The 21,101-nt window shown below is 48.8% G+C and overlaps 1 protein-coding gene across 1 annotated transcript in view; it reads left to right on the forward strand.

Annotated features, from left to right (window-relative positions):
* The window catches only part of EDA (ectodysplasin A), a 62,355-nt gene that overhangs the window by 22,124 nt on the left and 19,130 nt on the right, over positions 1–21,101 (forward strand). The window contains exon 2 of the mRNA XM_062502798.1: positions 12,899–13,004. Within this exon, the coding sequence (XP_062358782.1) occupies positions 12,899–13,004 (106 nt within the window). The remainder of the gene's footprint in view (positions 1–12,898; positions 13,005–21,101) is intronic.

The following is a 21,101-nucleotide window of genomic DNA, read 5'->3' on the forward strand; positions in this document are numbered from 1 at the left end:
GTGTTGTGGCTGTTGCTGCCTTTCCCTGGGTTTTCTGCCTAATGCCTGGCTGAGGAATTATCCTGATGGATGCGTGGAACAGGCACAGCTCCTGGCTAGAGGGATGAGAGCAGCTAATCCACAGGAACACAGCCCAGCCTTTTGTTGCTTCCCGTTGTGGGGAGTAGTGCAGAACAGGATTTGTCAACGCTCAAAGAGCCCCTGACGGGGCTGTGGGTGAGGCCAGAAAGCAGGGCCGGAGGGGAAGGTGTTGGGACTTGCTGCTGGAGCTGTGTCTGCACACACACAGCTGGTTCAGAAATCCCTCCTCTCCCCTGGGAATGCAGAACTGACAGTTCTTTTGGCATCCCACAAGGAAGTGGGTTTGGGAGGTGCAGGCGGCTCTGCACGCTCTGGCCACGGGGAGTTGTTTTTTAGCACTGAGGTGAATTTTAGGGGGTTACACCTTGTGCTTCTGGGGTTTCATCCTTTTCAGATGTTCTTTCTCCTTTTCTCTTTTTTTTTCTTTCCTTTGACTCTAAAAGTTGAAAGAGGCCTTGGGTGGCTTCTCCTTTTGAAAGGTGACCTTGCTGCATAAAGTTGTCTGACTCTGTGCTATCCGTGCCCAGTGATATATGGGAGCATCTGGGAATGAGGGGAGGCTGCTCACTAATTCCCTGAATTTCTCTAGGATCACACATGTACCTCAGGATCCCTTCCCAGCACTGGTGAAATGTTCCCCCTTTAATCCCAGCCCTGTGTGGGCAGAGCAAAGAGAAGTGGGGAATGGGCTTTTCTTGGGAGTCTGGCACATTCCAGTAGTGCCAAGTGTTTCTCAGTTAGTCCAATGTGCATCTGTTATTTGATTGTAGTCCAAAGCAATACCTTCTCCTCCTGCCTCCCTGGCTGTGGTTTAATTAATAAAATTTAAAAATTCAGCCACAAGCTGTAGGTGAAGGTACTGCCAGGGGAGTGGGAGCTGCTACCAAAACACCATTGTTAAATGGTGGTGTCATTCCCAAATAATCCACTTTATAAGGCTGTTTTATTGGTAGTTTCTGTGCTTTGCTACTTCCCAGAAGATCTCTCACCAGAGGCTGGTTCCTGCTTGGCTCACTCACTTCCCACCTCCACCCTGCACCTCTCCAGGCTAATAATAAAAATCAAATTGTTTTCTCTGCTGGAGAAAAGGAGAGTCAGAACTGAGGCTGATGTGATCCAGACCAAGCATTTCCCTCTCCTTTGGGTGCTGGATGTCCCAAGTTCTCTGTGAATTAAAACCACCAGATGAATTTCTGCCCCTTGGGCACCCTGAGCTCCCTGCAGCAGCATTCCCAGTATCCTTCTCTCCACATGGGATCCTCAGTCATTTGGTTTTTCCTATTGCAGTGTTACAAATTTCTACTGCCCTGGATTTTATTTGTGGGTTTTTCAGGCTTAGCAGGTAATGGTTATAAATGGAAATTTGACTGCAGCACGTGGTTTCTGGCTGCAGTAAATTCATTCCCTGCAGGCTTGGGGACGGATCCCATGTGTTTTCTCCAGTGCAAATGGTTGTTTCAAACATCCATCTGCTTTATCTGCTGTTGTGTTTACAGTTCCCCTTTGTAGTTCCCAGCAGCATCTCCTCTCTCTCCTCTGCTTTTGTTTATTTAAGGTTATGGTAAAATAACCCTCTCGTTCAGAGCTGTTTTGTGGGAGCCTTTCCCAGCTTGGCTGATCCCAGGGGTCAGGGGAATAAAATATCATGAACCTGATCACTTCAGGGGAATCCCACAGTGGTGGTTCCAGCTGGTCCCTGGTGTTGTTGCTCTTCGGGAATGGGATTTTAGCCAGATCCTGCCCTCGACCTTCCAGTGCTCTGCTGGCAATGTGGCTGGTCATTATTGAAAAATAAAGAGTTTAATTGCTCAATTTGTAGCAAAAGCTGACCAGTGGACTCATCTTTGGGTACGGAATTGTGTGATGTCTCTGGTTGTTTGTCTGTCCAGGATGATTTAGGAAACCAACTTTAGGAAAACAAACAAACAAACCCAAACCAAGCTGTCTGAAAAATCCTGGGAGGATATATTTGATACTTTTTCCTGGCAAAAGTTAAGCATTTTCCATCCTTCTTCAGTTTCAAGCCTTCAGAAGGTTTGTGGGTCCTTCTCCAGCACGTGGTGATGTCCAGGCAGGAGCCACAGGGAGCACCCTGGGGCTCCACAGCCTTTGGAGTTTCCCTCAGGTTTTGTGTCCCCATCATGGGCAAAATATGACCCAGGATGACATTTGGAGAGGTTGCAAAATTCTCTCTGTAAACAGTATTTTATTTTTTTTTCTTATGCTGAGCCCCAAGCGATGTCACTGCTTGTCTCGCACAGAGAAGTAGGAAAATAGTCCCTGGCTGCAGGAGGGGGTTGTTTTCCTTCACCACAGCAGCATTTCCTGTTACTGGTGAGTGTGTGCAGTGCCTGGATGAGACCCCTCCCAGCTCATGTGTCACCCCAAGTTGTGTGTTGGAGTTCTGTGGGACACTGGAGAGCGACTTTGGAGTGGGACCAGGACAGGGAATGGCTTCCCACTGCCAGAGGGCAGGGTTAGGTGGGTTATTGGGAAGGAATTTCTAGCCGTGAGGGTGGGGAGGCCCTGGCACAGGTTCTCAGCTGTGGCTGCCCATCCCTGGAAGTGTCCAAGGCCAGGTTGGATGGGGCTTGAAGCAACCAGGTCTGGTGTCCCCATGGCAAGGTGTAGAACACGATGAGCTTTAAGGTCCCTCCAACCCAAACCAATCTGGGATCCTATGGTCTTGAATTCCCCACCCTCTGCTGCTGGATTTTTCTCTTTTCCAGGGTCAAAAGCTGCTGACCAGCTCCAAATAGTCTCAGCTAGTTGTACCTCATTTTAGCCACTGGGTACGGACAGAACTGTCCATGAAGTTCTTTTTCTGGCTCCGTTTTTTTTGTTTTAACTTCCAGTTTTTTCAACCCTCTGGCTTTTTCAACCTCCCAGTGCCTCAGTTTTACCATATGATGAAGAACCAGCTGCTGCAGAGGCACGAGCAACATCCAGGAGCTGAAACATTAAATCCTTTACTACTCTCCTTACTTAAACTCCTCTCAACAAACAACTCAGACAGCGCAAAACCTTTTTCTTTCAGCCTCACAAAGTCAGAACATGTCATAGGGGATGTTGAGCTAGCGCTGCTCCCTCCCAAGAGCTGCCCCAGCCCAACACGAGGCAGCTGTGCAGCAGCTGGCCTGGCTGCCTGGCTGGAAACATCTGGATGGGCTGCGGCGCATGGCGGGAGCTGATGCTGCTGTGCAGCCTCGGGCTCTGCACTTCAAAGCCCGGCTCAGAAAGGCTTGGCTTGCACAAACTCACACCTCTGCCTCTGCTCTGGGGCTGCCCTAGCTCCCACCCGCAGCCAGAGACCCAGCAATGCCGTAGCTGAGGTTTGTTTGCTGGGAAGATAATGGAATTCCTGCGCGCCGCGTCGAGATCCACTTGCTCGCGCTGTGCCAGCTGCTCGCGCTGGCTGGCCGGGCCGTGGGGGCTTGGGGATGGGTTGTTTGGATGGAAAACGGAGCCGTTGCCATGTGGAGAGGGAGTGGGGAATGTTGTTCTGATTAGGAGCTGTCTGGTGCTTGCAGCAGCAAGTGGAGTCGGGTTTGGTGGCCCCAAAGCTGGGCCTGGAGGCGGCCGGGGATGTGCACGGTGCTGGGACCAGCTGTGAGATAGCAGCTTGTGGAAAGCTTACATTCCTGAACTCCCCCCCGGCTCCTTTTCCCGGAGTTTCTACAGCACATCATGGCATTTCTGGTTCAGCTTATCCCTTGTAGCTCAGGGTTGTGCTGTTCCAATGGTGGGGCAGAGCCAGCCCAGTCAATCCCGTGGTGTCGTTCCAGGCGCTCCACGAAGCCATGAGGGATCCCGTGTGCCTCCCTCAGCTGCTCACATATCCCAGAGCACGTTCCGGAGGCGAGGAGCTGGCACAGCTGGCTGGTGGGTCAGGCTGCCACAGCTTTGCTTCTGGAAGGATCCGTCCCAGAAGTGCTGGGGTATTGTTGTTTTTCCCTCCCGTGCCGGTGGTTTTAGTGGGTGCCATGGCTGGGGGAGCTGCTCCAGGTGTCCTCACTTCCAGAGGAGACAATTCCTGCTGTTGGCATCACACAGGCAGGGGAATCCAGGCCAAGAGGGGCTAAACAGCAGCAGAATTTGAGTTTTTTTACAATAAGATTTTTAGTGCCACTGGCACAGGGTGCCTGGAGAGGAGGTGGAGACCCCAACCCTAAAAATATTCAAGGCCTGGTTGCACGAGGCTTGGAACAACCTGGACTAGTGGAGGGTGTCCCTGCCCATGGCAAAGGGGTGGGCCAAATGGTCCTGGAGGTCCCTTACAGCCCAAACCATTCCACGTTTCTGTAATCCAGTTTTTGGGAAGCAGGATGTTTATCTGGAGGCAGCTTCTCCAGTGCCCTGTGCTGAGAAACCCCTTGGTGTTCTCCTTGGACCCAGGGCTTGAGGGGACATTCCCTCTTCTTCCCCCCGTTCCCATGCTGTGTCCTGTTGGCTTCTGAGGAGTCCCTGTAGGATCTGGAGTTTTGCAATTCCTGCATGAAGGAGCATCTCTGGCACCGCACCCGGCCCTGCCTTGCGGGGACTTGTTCCTGTGGCGGTGCCCGGAACGGAGCCTTGCAGAGCTCTTAATCCTGTCTGCATGAGGTCATTGGCTCCTTGATGTTAATTGCAGGGGATCTGATTAATTAGGCAACAGAGCATAATTTATTTGAGCAGATTATTGTTTAGAATTAACCAGGCAGTCACTGTCTCCCACCACAATTCCATGCATCCCTACAGGTGTGGGAATCACCACTGAATCTTTCACATTTGAAGTGGATGGCTGGGTAATAATTAGATTCTTTCCCAGTTGCTGCAGTGGGATGTTTTTCCACACTGTTTCATGGATGCATTATTTTGTGGGTGTTACATTTTCAGCAGACTTGTTTTCATTTTCATTCTGTTCAATTTGGACTACTTGTTTCCTTCCTCCTGTTTCCTTCCCTTCCGTTTTTCTTCTCCCAATAAAACATCATAAAATTAATCCCCACCGAAGGCCAAATTTAACATTCAGATTGAGAAAATAGGATTTTAAAGCTCTTGTGCTGAAAAGGGAAAAAATGCACTCAGACAGGAAGTCATGGGTTTGTTATGGAGCAAGGAAAAATGTTTTCAAAACTTTATCATAGAATTATGAAATCCCAGGATGGTTTGGCCTGGGACTTCAAAACTCACGTCATTCCACCCCTTTTCCATGGGCAGGGACACCTTCCACTAGACCAGGATGCTCCAAGCCCTGGCCTTGAACACTTCCTTGAACAGCTCATTTACCTAAACAGCAGAAATATTTAAAAGTTATGAAGGTTTTTGAAGATTTTTCCCCCCAGAAGATGATGGAGGGGTTGTCTGAGAGCAAGGGCAGAATGAAGTTCATCAGTTCCAGTGTCTGACTGGAACATCTGACAGATGTCCTCCTGTAACTTTCTCCCATATGGAACCATATCCATGAGTGAATCCAAACCAACTCCTTGCTGCAGCTGGTCCCACTCCAGGAAACAGGGTAATGTAGAAGAATGGAGATAAAAAGCCAAGTACCAGAGAACTGAAAAGTGCCATAAATACTTGGATTTTTATGCAGACACATGGAAAGCTCCAGAGCAGGATCTGGTTGGTCACCTCCTGTAGGAAGAGGTGGCTTGGTCACCTGGAGTGCTTGTCTGCTTTGGAGATTGGTTCAAAACAGGGAGAGTGCATTGAATCAGCTGCTCTTCCCAGATGTCGGGATTTCAGTGCTCCTGTCTCTTGAGAAACATCTGGAATTGGTGGGAGTTGAAGGAGTTGGGTGGCAGAGAAGCAGCTGCAGTGGAAATGATCCAAAGCATCCTCTGGGAATGGTCCCTGTGCGCGTTACGGTCTCTGCTGTGTTGGTTGTGGAAGTGGCTGAGGTCATTGTCCCTGCCATGACTAGCAGGATCTTCCAGGTATTCCCAAAAGTGTTTTCAAACCTGGCAAAAGGAGTTTTTCTCTAAGGAGGAGCCTCCACGGTGCTTTCAGGCCAGAGAGAGCCCAGTTCACTCTGACGGGAGCAGAGGTGCTCCAAGGGAAGCAGCAGGGCCCTGAAGCTCTTTGGTGGAGCAGCTCTTGATTTGGGGAATATTTTTAAGAGGGATTCTGGCTTGAGGAGGATTGTGCTGTTGACCTCATGTTGTCCTGGATATGCTGGAGAAGCTCCAGGTCACAAGGAGCAAGAGCAATGGTGCAGCTGGAGAAAGGAAGAGGAATTATGGCTGATACAGAATTGCTGAGGGTTGGGTTCCCCCAGATCAAGTGTGTGCTGTGTTTTATAAAATGCATGAATATTTTGGGAATCTAACTGCTCAAATAAAGGAGGAATTGCTGTTGGAATGCAGGAGAAGAACCCATGACCTCCATCTGGAGGGGGGCGTAGCCCAGCTGGCTGAAAATGGGCCTGAAAAGGGCTACAAAAGCTAATTAAAATGTGAAAAACTGAGAAATCCTGCTAATAGACAGCAGATCCCTGCCTGGCGCTGCTTCACAGCTAAATTTTATTTCCTTGGGAGGCAAAAGGAATTGATTTAAGTTCCTTACCTTGCTGACATTGATCCCTCTCAGCGTTTAGCCTGTTCCCAGCAAGGAACTTCCCATGGCTCTGCTGTGCCGGACCCGGAGCCTGCAGCAGGAATCTCTTACTCCTGCTACCAGTAAAAAATTCACTGCAGGTGTCTTCATGTGCAGCACTAAACTCAGCTTTGACCTTGTTCTCCTCACATCTGGGTTGTGTTTGAGCTTTCCCTTCAGTGCCAGCAGGTGTAAGGATTGGGAAGCCTCAGCCATGGCTCAGCTGGAGCAGTGTCCACCTCTGTGACATTGTCCCCCCCATCAAAGCCCCCCATCAGCTCCCCTACAGCACAAGGCAGCTCCAGGGGAAGGTGTCTTAGAGAATTCTGTGGACAAACAGCCTGGTTCAACAAATCATGGTCTTCCAGGCTTGAGATGGTGCTGCTTTGGGGTCAAATTTAGTGATTGAGGTGCTCCTACAGACAGGGAAGGTTGTGGGGTGTGTGGGATCCAGGGATTCAGACTGTGGACCTGGTTCTATTTTGTGCTGAAACCAATTTTCTATGGAGATTTAGGGTGGAAAGTGTTTCTGAGGGTTCCATGGGTTATTCTCCCTGTGCTGAAGGAATGCTGGAACCTTCCTTTTGCAAAGTTACACTTCACTCCTCCATGAGGAACAAATCCACCTGCCTGCTGCCTCTGCCATGTCCCTATCTGCCAGGTTTACCTGCATTTGCTTCAGCTTCCCTGAGCTGATGGAAAGTAAAAACCAAGTGGTGTGTTCAGTTGGATCAGTGGTGGAAATGTCAATATTTAGGATGTTGCTTATTGAGCTAAGCTGAGTGAGCTGGGGAAGGTTTGGATTAAGGGAAAGAAGGAAATTCCAGTTTGGACTTGAAGTTGCAGGATGTGATTGCTGCTGTCATAGATCTGCTTAAAGCCCGGTTCCACATGGAAAGGAGGAAGGGAGAGGGAAGGTTTGGGGAAGGGTTTGGTTCTGAAGGGAAGTTTGTTAAGGTATGTTAATTGTTCTGATGGCAAGTCATTTCCCGTGTCCATCGCTTTGGCTTGGACTGAGAACTGGCAGTTGGATTTAGGGTTCTGTCCTGCAAAACATAGTGGTTTTCCTGGGTAATGAAGGTTGAAATACCAATAAAAGCTTGGAAAAAGCCTGCTCCCTCCTCTTCCACCGGTCTCCAGTCTGTGCCTGTTACTGGAGTGCTTGGAAAACCCAGAGTGTCATTCCCTGGCCTTCTCCAAGCTGGGATTGCACAGTCCTTGGGGGAGGCTTTTGACCCAAGGACAAGGGTGCTCAGCACATTGGCAGCATCTCAAATCCTGTTCCCAAAAGCACCGGTGGCATGTTCAGGGTGTAGATGTGCTGAGATGGGGGTTCCTGCCCTCTGGCAGGTGCTGTGCCCCAGTCCATGGCATTCCTTGGCCCATCTCCAAGTCCAAGGTCATTTCTAGTGGTCAAATACTCCCTTGACTCCTTGGCTGTCATTTCTGTGAAGCTTCTCATGAGTGTTGGGAGGGAGGTGGCTCTGCTGTTACAGCTCCTGCCCAGACCAGACCTCAGTCCATCCTCCCAGCCAAACTTCCCACCTGGATAAGCTCCTTAGCATGGCTGCTGTTCTGGGATTATAGAGTGGAAAAAGCTTTGGAAGTTCTCTGTTGTGTCTGAAAACCTCGGTGAGGATCCTTGAGTGCAGATTGGAATGAGGAGGAGTTGGGATTTTGTATCAACTCCAGAGTGAAGGATTGTGCCTCTGGGATCTTGGGCTTCAGGAGGAACAACTGGAAAGAGTGGCAATGTGACTGGCACTGGGAGGGAAGGATGTCAGAGATGAAGCAACAGGCACCAGAAAAGTCCTGGGCATCTTAAAGGTGAGGACCAAACTGGAGCTTCACACAGAAAAAGCTGAGGGAAGGGGTTTGTTATGGTGTGGAACCTGCTCCAGAGGATTCCCACAGCCAGCTGGGAGTGCCAGGTTTGGGGAGGAAGGTGGGTGGTGGAGCTTGTATCATCTCTGCTCTCTCCATCTCTGGTCCTCCCCCTCATGGTATTGATCCCATCCCAGGAGTTTTGCAGGCAGAGCTGTGGCTTGTCCTGCAGACGAGACACGGTGTCAGAGTTCTGTCACGTTGAAATGGGAATTGTTCCCTCATTTGCTCTTTGCATTTTTATGAGGAGCAAGAAATGATGACAAAAACAATTCTTAAAATATGTTGAATGGGGTTTCTTTTCAATAAAGCAAAGCTACTCCCTGGGCTTCTTTCTGGTCTGGTGGAATATAAATTATCTACTTGATCATTTTTTTTGCACCACGTGTGACCAGAGGCGAAGTTCTGGAGGACAATGGGGCTGATACTCAAGTAGCTGCTCCTCTGAACCACAGGCTGAACTTGAGAGCACCAGAAAGACAACAGTATTGCTTGCAGAAAATGCTTCTGCAGAGCCTGGGCTAGTTCTTAGACTCCTCACATCGCTGATCTCCCAAACTGCAGAGAAAGAGGGAATTTGGCTTTTAACAATCCTATTAAGCACTCGTTCAAGAGGGTGAGCTCATGCTTTTTTCTCAGGTGCTTTAAGACATTGAGCTGTGGGTTTCTGGATGAGATCTTTGGCTGGACTTGCTTTGTCAGGAGGAACTGGGAGCCACTGGTGGCAGAAAATCTTTGGGTTTTTTTGTTTTTGTTTTTTTTTTTCATTTGTCACCTAAAAGGCCTTGTACACCCGAAGGTTTGGGTGTTTTTCCCCTCTGCAGTAAGAAGACTCTCGTTCTTCCAACCAACTTAGCCTAAGGAAAAAATCCACCCTTTGTGCATAATTGTATGGGTTGGGTTATATTTTTCCACTTTTCTTCCTTTGAAGCTGTTTGACCATTGGGAATATATTCCCTTGCTGTCCAGAGGCTCTTCAAGAGACTTCTGACAAGGGCCAAGAATGACAAAACAAATAATATTTTATTTTATGAAAAATGATAATACTTTCCTTACCCCTACTTGCATGGAGTGTGGAATGTCCATCATACAAATGAGTTTGAGAGACCCTGTTATTCTGGGAGTTCCCACTGTGCTCCCCTGACATCCATCCTCCAGCAGCTTTGTCCAGTGTTTCCCAGACAGGTTCTGCAGGGCAAACCAGCTCTGTGTGCCTTTGTTTTGCTTTATTTTGCCCAGAGAAACCGAGGCAGATCCGATTCCCTCTGGTGAGCGGTGCCTGTGCTATTGTTTCCCAGGTTATTTTGAGGAATGCCTTCCCCTGGGATTTTTCCTGTGTTGGCTTTTTGACCTTTTTGCATCCTATAGTGATTCTCTTGATTAAACCTACGGTGTTTCTAAAATTAAAAGTGATTTGAGGGCTTTAGGTTGGAGGAGGAGGGAAATGGGGATTGTTTAGACTGTGCAGGGAAAATACCTGCTCCCCAAAAAAGAAGCTGTGTGTGCTTGACTCCTGAAAAATTCTCTGGCTCTAGAAGTGCACAGGCTGAGAGAATCAGCTCTCTGTGACTTTGAGGATGAGGAGTTTCAGTGAAATCCTGGGCTAGGTAAGAATTGCTTTTAGCATTCCCCAGAAGGTGGCACAGCCCCATTAGCCCAGGGTTGATGGAGAGGAGGGAAGGAGCCTTAAAGATGATTTTGTTCCACCCCTGCCATGGCCAGGGACACCTTCCACTAGCCCAGGTTGCTCCAAGCCCTGTCCAACCTGGCCTTGAACACTTCCAGGGATCTAGGGGCAGCCACAGCTTCTCTGTGCCAAGGCTTCACAGGGAGAAATTTCTTCCCAATATATTGCTGATATCTTGGTGCTGGTGAATGGAAAAAGCATCCAAGTGGTTCCGGCCACGATTCCCAGTCGGACACAGACGGGCCCTTCATCCCCTGACCCCCGGCAGCTGCAGCCCTGGAACAACAGAGCCCTTGAGTCCCCAGAGAGGGACTTGGCCTTTGGTGGTTCGGATGGCTGCAAGAGGCTTGGTCACCCTTTCCCTGCCCCTGACCTTCCCAGGGGTCTGAGCATTCCCTCCATCCCGAGCCAGAGCCCTGAGCCCTCTGTGCCAGTCACTGGAAGGTCAGTGCCATTATTTGCAATAATTCAAAGCACTATGGAAGGTATACCCTAGGGATAACCCTTCTCTCTGCTCACATGAGTTGTGTCCATTCCCAGGTTGAGTGTGTCACTGCTCCCGGAAAAAAAATGTTTCCATGGGAGTTGTCCCAAAGCAGCAGCTGCTGTGTTCAGTTAGTGTCACAAGCTGTTTTTATGGATTTGTTTCCTAAGTGAAAGGTGTGATTCAGTCATTCACCCTCACTGCCATTTGTCTTTCGGACTAGAAACGCGGAGTTTAATGGACAGATTACTTCTAGCCAAAATTTAGTGTTTTTCTGAGTGGTCACTGACAAGTGACATCAGATTAAAGCCTGGAGCGGAGCAGCAGAGTGGGGCTTGTTCAGCCTAGAGGAACAGCCTCTATTTTACCCTGCTCTGTAAAACTCCAGTAATGATCCAGGCAATAACAGCATTCCAAAGCCACGCTGAGGATTTCATTGACACTTTAACCTGAATTATAATGCAATTTGTTCCTTCAATTAGTTCTGCAGTGTCGCAACATGAGTTAAATAAGGGGTTTAAAGAGAAATTCACTTGTTCTCATCCCTGGCCCTGCTCTGGTGTGTCAGGAAAGGTGCTGGTGGTGCCTGCAGGAGCATCCTTCTCCAGATTTCCACACATGGGGCACTGCAGTGGGATGTGGGAGCTTTGGGAATGTGGTGCTTTGGGAATTCTTCTTGCCTTGTTGTAAACAAGAGCCTTCAGGTGTCCATCCAACCCTATAACTGGCCTTCATCTGGCAGATAAGTATTACTCATCATTGCTCTTTCCATACTTTTTAAAAGCCCAGTAGTGAGGCTTTGGGAAGCTGATCCCGGGTCATCCCACAGCATTTTGGGTCCTTTCAGCCACCACATCATTGCAATAGCAAACATCCAGAAATTTTGCAGACTTGACTGCACAGGGACAGAAGGAAATAGCAACCATTTGGGAATTTAAGAAACACTTTGGGGGTTCTTCTTTGGAAACTAAGGGGTTTCCAAAAATTCCCATTTGTGAGACTGCACCCGAGCTTGTTGGAGCAAAGCAAAATGCAGATGTAAAATCTGAGTGAAGGTCTGGGATGCTGAGGTTGGGAGGGGAGCTGTGCTTGGGAAATACCTTGAGAATTCGAGGGGGGTGAGGTGAGAGCCCTGGGCTTGTGAAAAGCCAAGGGCCTTTTGGGATTATTGCTCTTGATAGGGACTTTTATGGACTGAAGCTTAAGCCCGTTCAGGGGAGGTGTTTGTTCTTCTCTGCTCTTTCAGAGATGCTTTTGATGCCCCAGGTTTTGTTCTCAGAACAATGATGAGCTCCATAACCTTTGGGGCTGCTTTTTGAAGCCTCCTGGTTCTTGTCTTCGGCTGTGTTTTTGCTTTGCTGTGTATTTACAGTTTAAATTACCACTATCGGGTTTCTTCAGCAAGAAAACCCCATCCTGGTCAGAGCAGCCCTGGCTGTTGGATGCAGTAACACACAGAAGGTGTTTGGTCCCTAAGTGATCTTTGACTTCCCTTTTTTATGAAGTGGAAATAACAGGAAAACGCCACTGGTGATGAGCTGCCGCACCCGGGTTTAGCTGGGATTCTGGTTTCTAACCCCAAATTCTAATTTCTGGGTCAGGATGTTGATCTGTTAAAGGCAGCAGCAAATTTTTCTTGAATAAGAGGTCGCTACATAAAATTTTTGCCTCTTGGCAAATCTCACGTTACAAATGTTGCTGTAGGTTTAAAGTGTTAATTTATGTGGTATATTGGGTTGGATTTAAAGGTCCCTGAAGACCTTTGAATCTCAGTAGCTAATGAGGCTTGCAGAAGAGCTTGAGAGAGGAAAAACTTACTGGCAGTGAGTAATGTTGGAGGAAGAGCTCCAGGATTGAGCAATTTTTGCAGAGAAGAATTAGGAATTATCATGTCAGCCTCTGAGGTGTTCAATTATTTCTAGCCATAGATCTCCCTGCAGCCCTAGCCTGCAGTCCCCCATCCTTGGGGGAAGGATTCTCCATGCCAAAACCCCTCAGGTGGAGTTTTCCCTGAGTCCTAGACCACTTCCAAAGGGACGTCTCTCCTTGGAATGAGCAGCCATCTCTCATCCTCCTCGGCTCTCCCGCTCCTCCCTGATGGAAAGGATTTGGCATTTGGGCTCCAATCTCTGAGCTTGGCTGAACCAGCTTTGCAAAGATGCTTAAACCTGTCCCTCTTCTTCCAGCTGGCCTTGCTGAACTTCTTCCACCCCGAGGAGAAGCTGCACGTTGGAGAAGAAGGGAGACGCGTCCGTCGGAATAAAAGGAGTAAAGGCAGCGAAGGGCCTGACGGTGAGTCCTGCTCAGTTTCTCCCTGATTTTGGTTCCCTCCCAGATGAGGAATTCCAGGAGTTCTGATTTCTGCAACTGTAGGTCTTGTGTGAATTAATGCTGCTCAGGAATTCCATCCTTGGCTCCTCAAACTGTGCTTGTTTAAGGCTTTAATTTGTACTTGTTTGCCTTTATTTGTTGTTCTGAACACCTGGCTTTGCTTAAAATCATCAAGGAGCTTTTCACGATCCAACAAACAGCTGGGAGCATCTGCATCCCAAACTGGTGACTGCTCTAAGGGGGTTTCGAGTTGCTGATGTGTCTCAGGTGGGGTCAAAGCCTGTATGAAGGGAAGGCAAAGTTTTACAAAGTTTGGATTAAAAGAGCAGGAAGGTTCCTGATTTCTTTGGGAAGAATTTGATTTCCAGTCCTGGATTTTTATGATTGTCATGACACAAAGACAGGAGCATGAACTCCTGAAAGAGCTCCCATGCTTCCCTACTGCAGGAAAGCACAGATCCCCTTTTATAGGAGCAAAGAAAGGACTGAGTGCCAGGGAAAGCAGGGGCAGAAATGATGGAATCATGGTTCTGTGCCTGGCTAAGCCTGAGTTCTATCTCCTTTATCATTGTTAGCTTTCCAGTCCAGCTCTATGGGTTTCCCATCTCCCCTGAAACCTTTGCAGCTTCACAGTGCAGAAGCATTTCCCTGTGGCTCTGCTCCAAGACAGAGCTTGGTGAAACTCCATGGATTCTTCTTGCCCAGAATGCTGACAAGTCTGATGCATTTGGTGCAGACTCTCTGAGTAATTCCAGCCCAGTGTGGGCCATCAATTTTGGAGCTGGTGTCACTCTGGTGCTCAGATGGCTCAGGCAACATCACAGTCCTTTTCCCAGTCTCCTTGAAATCTATCCCAGTGTCTTCACCAGTTGCTTGTGTAGTAGCAAGTTCCCACTGGAGGCGAGCAGTGTCGATGGAGCACTGGCGACAGATGTTGGGAGGGATTAATTCATCCCTCAGGCTGCCTCTGCCTTGCCAGATGTGCAGAGAGCTGCTGAGGAAGGATAGAGAGGCTGAGGGTTGGAGTCTAATGAGGGTTTTGCCCATCGCCCTTGTGCCCAATGGTGTCCTTTCATGACTGGCATTACTTTCCCAGATTTCCCTAATGTTCCCTGGATGCTCAGACTTGAGTCACTCCTGAAATGCAGAGCACTTCCACCACTTATCCAGTCCCAGGAGGGGAATGGAGCTGGGGGAGGATCTGGAGCACCAGGAGCAGCTGAGGGAGCTGGGAAAGGGGCTCACCCTGGAGAAGAGAGGGATCAGGGGGGACCTTGTGGCCCTGCACAACTCCCTGACAGGAGGGGACAACCGGGGAATCGGGCTCTGCTCCCAGGGAACAGGGATAGGAGGAGAGGGAACGGCCTCAGGATGGGCTCAGGTTGGACATCAGGAGGAATTTCTTCATGGAAAGAGTGCTCAGGCCTCGTGGAAGGGGCTGCCCAGGGAGATTTGGAGTGTCCATCCCTGGAAGTGTCCAAGGAATGCCCAGCTCTGGCACTTGGTGCTCTGGGCTGGGATCAGTCACAGCTTGGACTTGGAGGTCTCAGAAGCCTTTTCCAGCCTCACTGACCATGTGATTCTTACCTGTGTCTTTTTGAAAATTAGGGATTTTTGACCCCACAGGTGGTGGAGATAGGAAAAACTACCAGAGTGACAGGTTGTGTCCCTCTGGCTTTGGCAAGTGGTTGCCCTGTGTTCAGCTGTGGTGGTTTTAGAGCTGCATTTAATAAGTGGGAGCCATCAGGGCAGGGCTTGACCTTGTAACAACCATAAAATGGAGAAACAAACAGAGCCACGGCCTTGGGAACTCAAGCTGTTTGTTTTAGACCTTTGTGAAGGAATCTTGCTGTCAGAGCAGGGCAATGAATCATGAAAGTAATAAATAAAATCATGTCATGGTCCTGATAACACCGTTTTCTTCGTGAGTTTCGCAAAGGGAAAGTTGATCAAATCTTTGATCTCCAAAGAGCCTCCCAAAGATAAAAGTGGCTGAACTATAAATTCCCAGAAGGAAAGAGATGTGCTTTCTACTTGAGGCCTCGCTAATATTTGTCTGGAATTAATTTTATGAACTTTCAAGTGCTTTTACACATGCAGGGAAAGACCAAAGTGGTCTGAGCGTGGAGGCTGGGGTTGGAAGGAGGCTGCTCTGACCCTTCCAGGCTCTTCCAGTCCTGCCCCTCCTGGTACCAGCAATGGGCTGGCTTCGATGATTTATAAACATCAGGGAGAACATGGTTCCTTATCCAAAAGCTTTTTCTTTTTGGAGGATTTTCTTTCAAGCAAATTTTTTGCTCTTTGGAGGATTTGCTGTGAAAGAGGTGATTTTGGGACAGGGCAGAGCTGGTTCTGTGCAGCCAGGGGAGGGTGATGGCCCTGGCTGTGCCCAGAGCACAGAGCCACAGGGATGGGACATGGGAGCAGCAAAGCTGCTTTGGTGCCTCTTTGTTAAAAAATCCAAGGACATTTGTGTGCAAAGCCATCAGTTGGATCTTGTCACTCCCCAACAGGACTCTGGAATTTCAGGGGCTTTTCCTTGGAGGACTCTGGTTTCAGCCCTCTGACACCTGGCATGTTTTATGGTTGGGTTTGCTTTATTTTGGGTTGTGGCCCTCCACCACCAGTGCCCTAGGGCCACTTAAAGCAGCTGAGGTCGTGTTCTGGCCAAGGTCCCTCTCCTTGTCCCTGCATCCCTGCAGCCCTGGGGCATCCCATGGGATCTCTGGGGTCTGGTGCCTGTCCCAGCCCTGGGATCATCATCTTGAAGCCACTTTCCAGTCCATGCCACCAGACCCAACTTCTGCACAGCTTTCAAAATCTGCCACCGATTATTCCATCTTCTCAAGGATTATCTCTTTCCACTCTATTTTTCCTGCCTCTTTTCTCCTCGGTGTTCCCATCTCCACCTGTCTCTTCATGTCCTTTAATTCTCTAAAACCTGCCCCTCTCCAATGCCTCTTCCCTATTTTCTCCTTTCCCCCTCCTTCCCTTTTGCCCTGGTGTATTTATGCTGCCGTGGAACCACCACTGCTCCCAGATGAACAAATCATTCTGAAGCTGCTAATTAGCAACAGTTGTGCTAAAAAGAACCATCAAGGATGTTAAATTAGTCCACTTTTAAATAAACTGGATATGAAATGTTAGATCTCTATTCCCAGAGTGCCAGTAAAAATGCTGCTGGCTCTTTGCTAACAAAGCCAAAATCTGGGAGTAGCATGGTTGTAACTGCAGAGACAATTCCATGCTCTGGAGGTTATAAATAATGACAGAGCATTTACAAAGCAGATGTCAATAGGACTCTTTAAAAAACATTGTTTTAAACAAATAAAATAGTTTCTTTTTCTACTACTTTCATCTCTGTTCCCAGTTAGATCCCTGCCGGGCTGCTTTCCTGGTTTCTGGGGTTTTTTTTTGCATTTTGGGTTTGGAGTTGTTTGTTGGTTTTTGGGGGTTTTTTTTGTTTGTTTGTTTTTTGTTTTTTTTTCCCTTCCTAGATTTTTTTTTCATATTGAGCTTGGTGAGAAACATCAGGGATTGTTCTACAAGCTTTGATTGGGAGCATGGCAGCTGGGAAGAGGCTGAGCAGATGGCTGGCCTTAAGTTGACAGCAATTTGGTTCCTACTACTTTGGCAGTTCTTTCTGCTGAGGAAAGTCCTGGAGGAGAACTCCAGCACTGCAAATGGCTTTGGGTTGAAAGGAAAATGAAATTCTGGGGGACTTAAAGCTCTTCCCCATCCCTGCTCCTACCTGGAGCTTTGGAAGTGATGTTTCAGCTACATGGGTCCAGTTTCACCCTCTTAGGATTTGCTTGGTGGTTTTAGGATGATTTCAGTGTGGCTTTAAGATGGTTTTAGAGTGAGTTTTGAATAGGTTTAGAATGGTCTTGCAGTGGTTTTAAGATGGGGTTTTGGATGGTTTCTGGATAGTTTAGCAGGTAGCTGATGCCAGAGCCTGGCTTTTAGAGTGGTTTAAGGATGGTTTTTAGGGTGGGTTTGGGGTAGAACTTGGATATTTTCTGGATGTTTTAGCAGGTAGCTGATGCCAGCCTGGCTTTTAAGATGAGTTTAGTATAATTTCTGGAAGATTTAGCAGGTAGCTGATGCTAGAGGCTGTTTTTTAGGATGTTGTTGGGATGGTTTAGCAGGCAGCTGATGCCAGCCTGACTTCTAGGGTGGGTTTAGGATGTTTTTGGGATGGTTTAGCAGGTAGCTGATGTCAGCCTGGCTTTTTAGGGTGGGTTTAGGATGGGTTTGGGATGGTTTTGTGGTGGTCTAGCAGGTAGCTGATGCCAGCCTGACTTTTAGGGTGGGTTTAGGATGGATTTAGGATGTTTTTGGGTTGGTTTTGCAGGTAGCTGATGCCATCCTGGCTTTTAGGGGTGCCTGGCTCCTCCCAGACAGCCCCCAATCCCACAGGTGCCCTTCCCCAGGCATCCCCCTTTCCCAACCCAGCAGCACTGACAGTGCAATGGGACTTCTTTTTTTTCCACTTTTTTTTTTAATATCCAACTCACAATAGCAACTTTTCCTGCCGGCTTCCTCTCCTGTGGAAAGGGCAGGTTCGTCCCTCTGCCTCCAGAACAATGGGTGCCTTTGTGTCGGCCCCGTGCAATTCCCAAAGCCCCAGCATTCCCAGAAACACAGATGGATGCAGGGCGATAGAGCCTTATTGTGCTCTGAAACCATGGTGATGAGCACGCAGTAAATACTGGACATTTCCTGGATCCTGGAGCACGGGAGACGCTCCCAGAAGGAAAGGATCACCACAAAGTGCTTGTTCTTACTGATTTCCCCCAGAATTTCTCTGTGATTTCCCCCTAAATGGGAGAAATGGGGAATAATGTGATGTTTTAATCTCTGGGGATAAACTCATCCCTTTCCTGGGATGTTGCTTGTCAGTATTTGTTATTACTGTGATGAAACTACAGCTGCTGCTTATTTACGTATCCCTATCTCCGTGTTATTCCCAGGCTTATGATAACAGAGATCTGTTTAAGGTCTTGTCCCTAAAAGCCCAGAGTGGTGTTTAGGTTCCAGCCCTGGCACAGATTGCTCAGAGAAACTGTGGATGTTCCTGGAAGTGTCCAAGGCCAGGGTGGACAGAGCTGGGAACAACCTGGGGTAGTAGAAGTTGTCCCTGCTCATGGCAGGGGGTGGAATGGGAAGAGCTTCAAGGTCCCTTCCAACCAAAGCAGTTTATGATTCCATGATTCTCTAAATGCTGAAGAATTCCTCACTGAGCTCTGCTATGTCTGTCACAGTTGGATTTTAAATAGGAAAAGCTGGGAGAGGCCCAAGCCCAGATGTGTGGTGTCCAGGGTGAGGAATTGTCCCATCTCACAGGGATCACAGTGGGATGACGGTCGGTGTGTCCTGATCCAGCCACAGCCTCCCCTTGCCCCTTGGCTTCTTCAGCAGCCCTTCCAGTTGGGATCTGGATTGTTACAGAAGGAGCTCTGCTTCATTATTGGGAAGTTCACAAAGCTGTGATGAGCTGGAGCTGCTCTGGGGCTGTTCATCCTTCCCTGGTTGGGATGAGCCCTTGGGGTGGCCACTGGGAGATTTGGAGTTGCAGAGGGTGAGAAGGAATTCTCTGGTCATTGTCACCTCGGTGACACTTTGAGACACTTGCCCTGACTGCATTTGTGGATTCTGAGCTCCCAGGAGCTGTGCTCAAACCTGACCAGAGCTCATCTCCTTTTCCAGCTGCACTCTGCACACGTTATTGGAAGTGACTGGTGATTCTGTCTGAATTCCGCCCCTGAGACCCGGGGCTTTTCGGAGCGCCCCGGGTCAAACGCTGAGCTTCAGGAATCTCACAGAGTTCCTTGTGTTACAAAACAGGGCCAGCACTAATGAGAGGAGAACAGATGTTCCAGAGGGGCAGGAATGTGGCTGCAGCTGAGCCGGGAGTGCAGCTGAGCTGCACCGAGCGCTGGAAATGCCGGACTCCTCTGGAAGCTGCTGCTCCCTTCTCACAGCGTGAGAGGCTCCATTGTCTCCCTGCTGGCAGATTTGCAGCTGAGCTTTGATTTCGGTGAATAAACCCTCAGCCAGGGAGGTTCTGCAGGCTCAGCACGTGCTCCAGCCCTGTCTGGTTGCTCCAAGTGGAGGAATTGTTGTGGATCAGATCCACCTTCCCCACCTGAGCTCCTCCTCAGGTCCTGCCCCTGCTGTCACAGGGATCCTCCTCCTGTAGATTTTGGGATGAATAAGCTTGTTTTTCTGTCTGGGGGGTCATGACAGGGCTGAAGGGAATCTCATAATCCATACAGATATCTGCAAAGGGTGCCAGAGGATGGTGCCAGGCTCCAGGACAAGGAGCAGTGCCCATAAACTATAACACAAGGAGTTCCACCTCAACACAAGGAAGAACTTCTTTCCGTGGAGGGGGCAGAGGACTGGAGCAGCTTCCCAGGGAAGGTGTGGAGTCTCCCTCTCTGGAGACATCCCAAATCCACATGGATGTGTTCCTGTGTCACCTGGTCCAAAGGGTGACCCTGCCTAGGAGTGGATGATCTCCATAGGTTTTTTCCAACTATTCTGTGATTCTGTGAGCAGCCAAACCTGGAGCTGCTGCTCTGCTGGCAGGAGCTGTGATTGTCCTCACTGTGCCCTCACTGGAACCCTCTCGGCTGTCACAGAGCAGCTGCACCAGCTCAGAGCTGCTGAGCTCCAGTGAGGAATTCCTTGGGGAAAAAGCTGTGAATGAGGCTGGGGTTGAATGTTTTCATGAGGGCTTTGTTGGCCGTGATGTATGGAGACATTGTTGGAGTCATATCTGATCCCACTAATTCCTGCAGGATTTGGGGAAGTGCCTTAATTGCTTTCAATGGATGAATGCAAGGGTTGGCTGAGCCAGGCAGCATTCCCTGTGTCCCAGCTGCTGCAGGGACTTCACTTGAGCTTCCCAAGAGTGGTAGAGTCTCTCCTGGGTTTCCTTTCCCCCCACTTTTTTCCCTTCTTTTTCCCCCTCATCAAATTCATCCAATCCTCACAAGAGCAATGGGGTCTCTCTTGGGTTTCCTTCTTTCTCCCCCTTGTTCCACTTCTTTTTCCCTCCTTTTTCCCTGTTTTTAGATTCATCCAGCTGTAAGTACGTGTAGATGCACACGCATAGATCCTTGGATATAGACCCTGCCTTTTTCCGTGTCATTAATCCATCAGTTCTCAGGCAGCTGCTCAGTGCCATGGAGGTTTTCCATCCAATTAGGCAGGATTACAGATGGGAGGAGAAAAAAACACGTCAAGTTCTGCAGGGATGAAACAGTCACAGAGGTTTCCTCCCACCTGCCCTCGATTCCTTATGGATAACCACGGGAAGAGCTCATTTCAAACATCCAGCAAACAATTCGGGAGAGCCTCTCGTACTCCCACTTCAAACCTTGCTGCTGCCCCACTTGGGAATCATTTCTGCTGGAATTCATGACATATGTTCGTTGTTTATCTTAGTGGGATGTGACTGAAAATGTCAGAATGTTTTGTGTTAGGCAACAACTGAATAAAACAAACAAAATAAAAACACAGCTGTAACGCTACGCTTCAAATTGTTGAATTTAAATATGTGGGATTGATAAAGGAAACAAGAGGGTGCAGTGGTGGATAGAAAATCAGCCTGGTGACTCCAGCCAGCAGCCAAAAAAAGCCTTGGGATCCTAGAATTAGAGCTGGGAGTGTTGTTTGTCAGCTCTGCACTTGGAATCCAACCGAAATGCCTGAAGGGAAACAAAAGGCACATCACATCCTCCTTCCAGAGCCAGCCAGAGGGTGGAAAATGAAATATGATGGCCACAGGTTCTGGTGTGAACCCCAGGAACTTGGCTGGGACTGGTGATGTGGGAGCAGAGCTGAGGAGGGTGGAGATTTCTGTTTGATTGGCTTTTTGTGTTTCTGAGGAGGCAGTGCAGGAGGATTTTGCCAGCAACAGTGGCTCTGGAGTTAATTGGGAGCAGGATTTTGTCTTTGCTCGTGACCACATTTGTGCTGTGGTGTTCTTGCACCTACTCAGAGACTGGAGCTGGTTCTTTAGAGCCTTCTGGTACCAGCAGCCTGTCC

The sequence above is a fragment of the Cinclus cinclus genome, chromosome 15 (genome assembly GCF_963662255.1).
Source record: "Cinclus cinclus chromosome 15, bCinCin1.1, whole genome shotgun sequence".
NCBI lineage: Eukaryota > Metazoa > Chordata > Aves > Passeriformes > Cinclidae > Cinclus > Cinclus cinclus.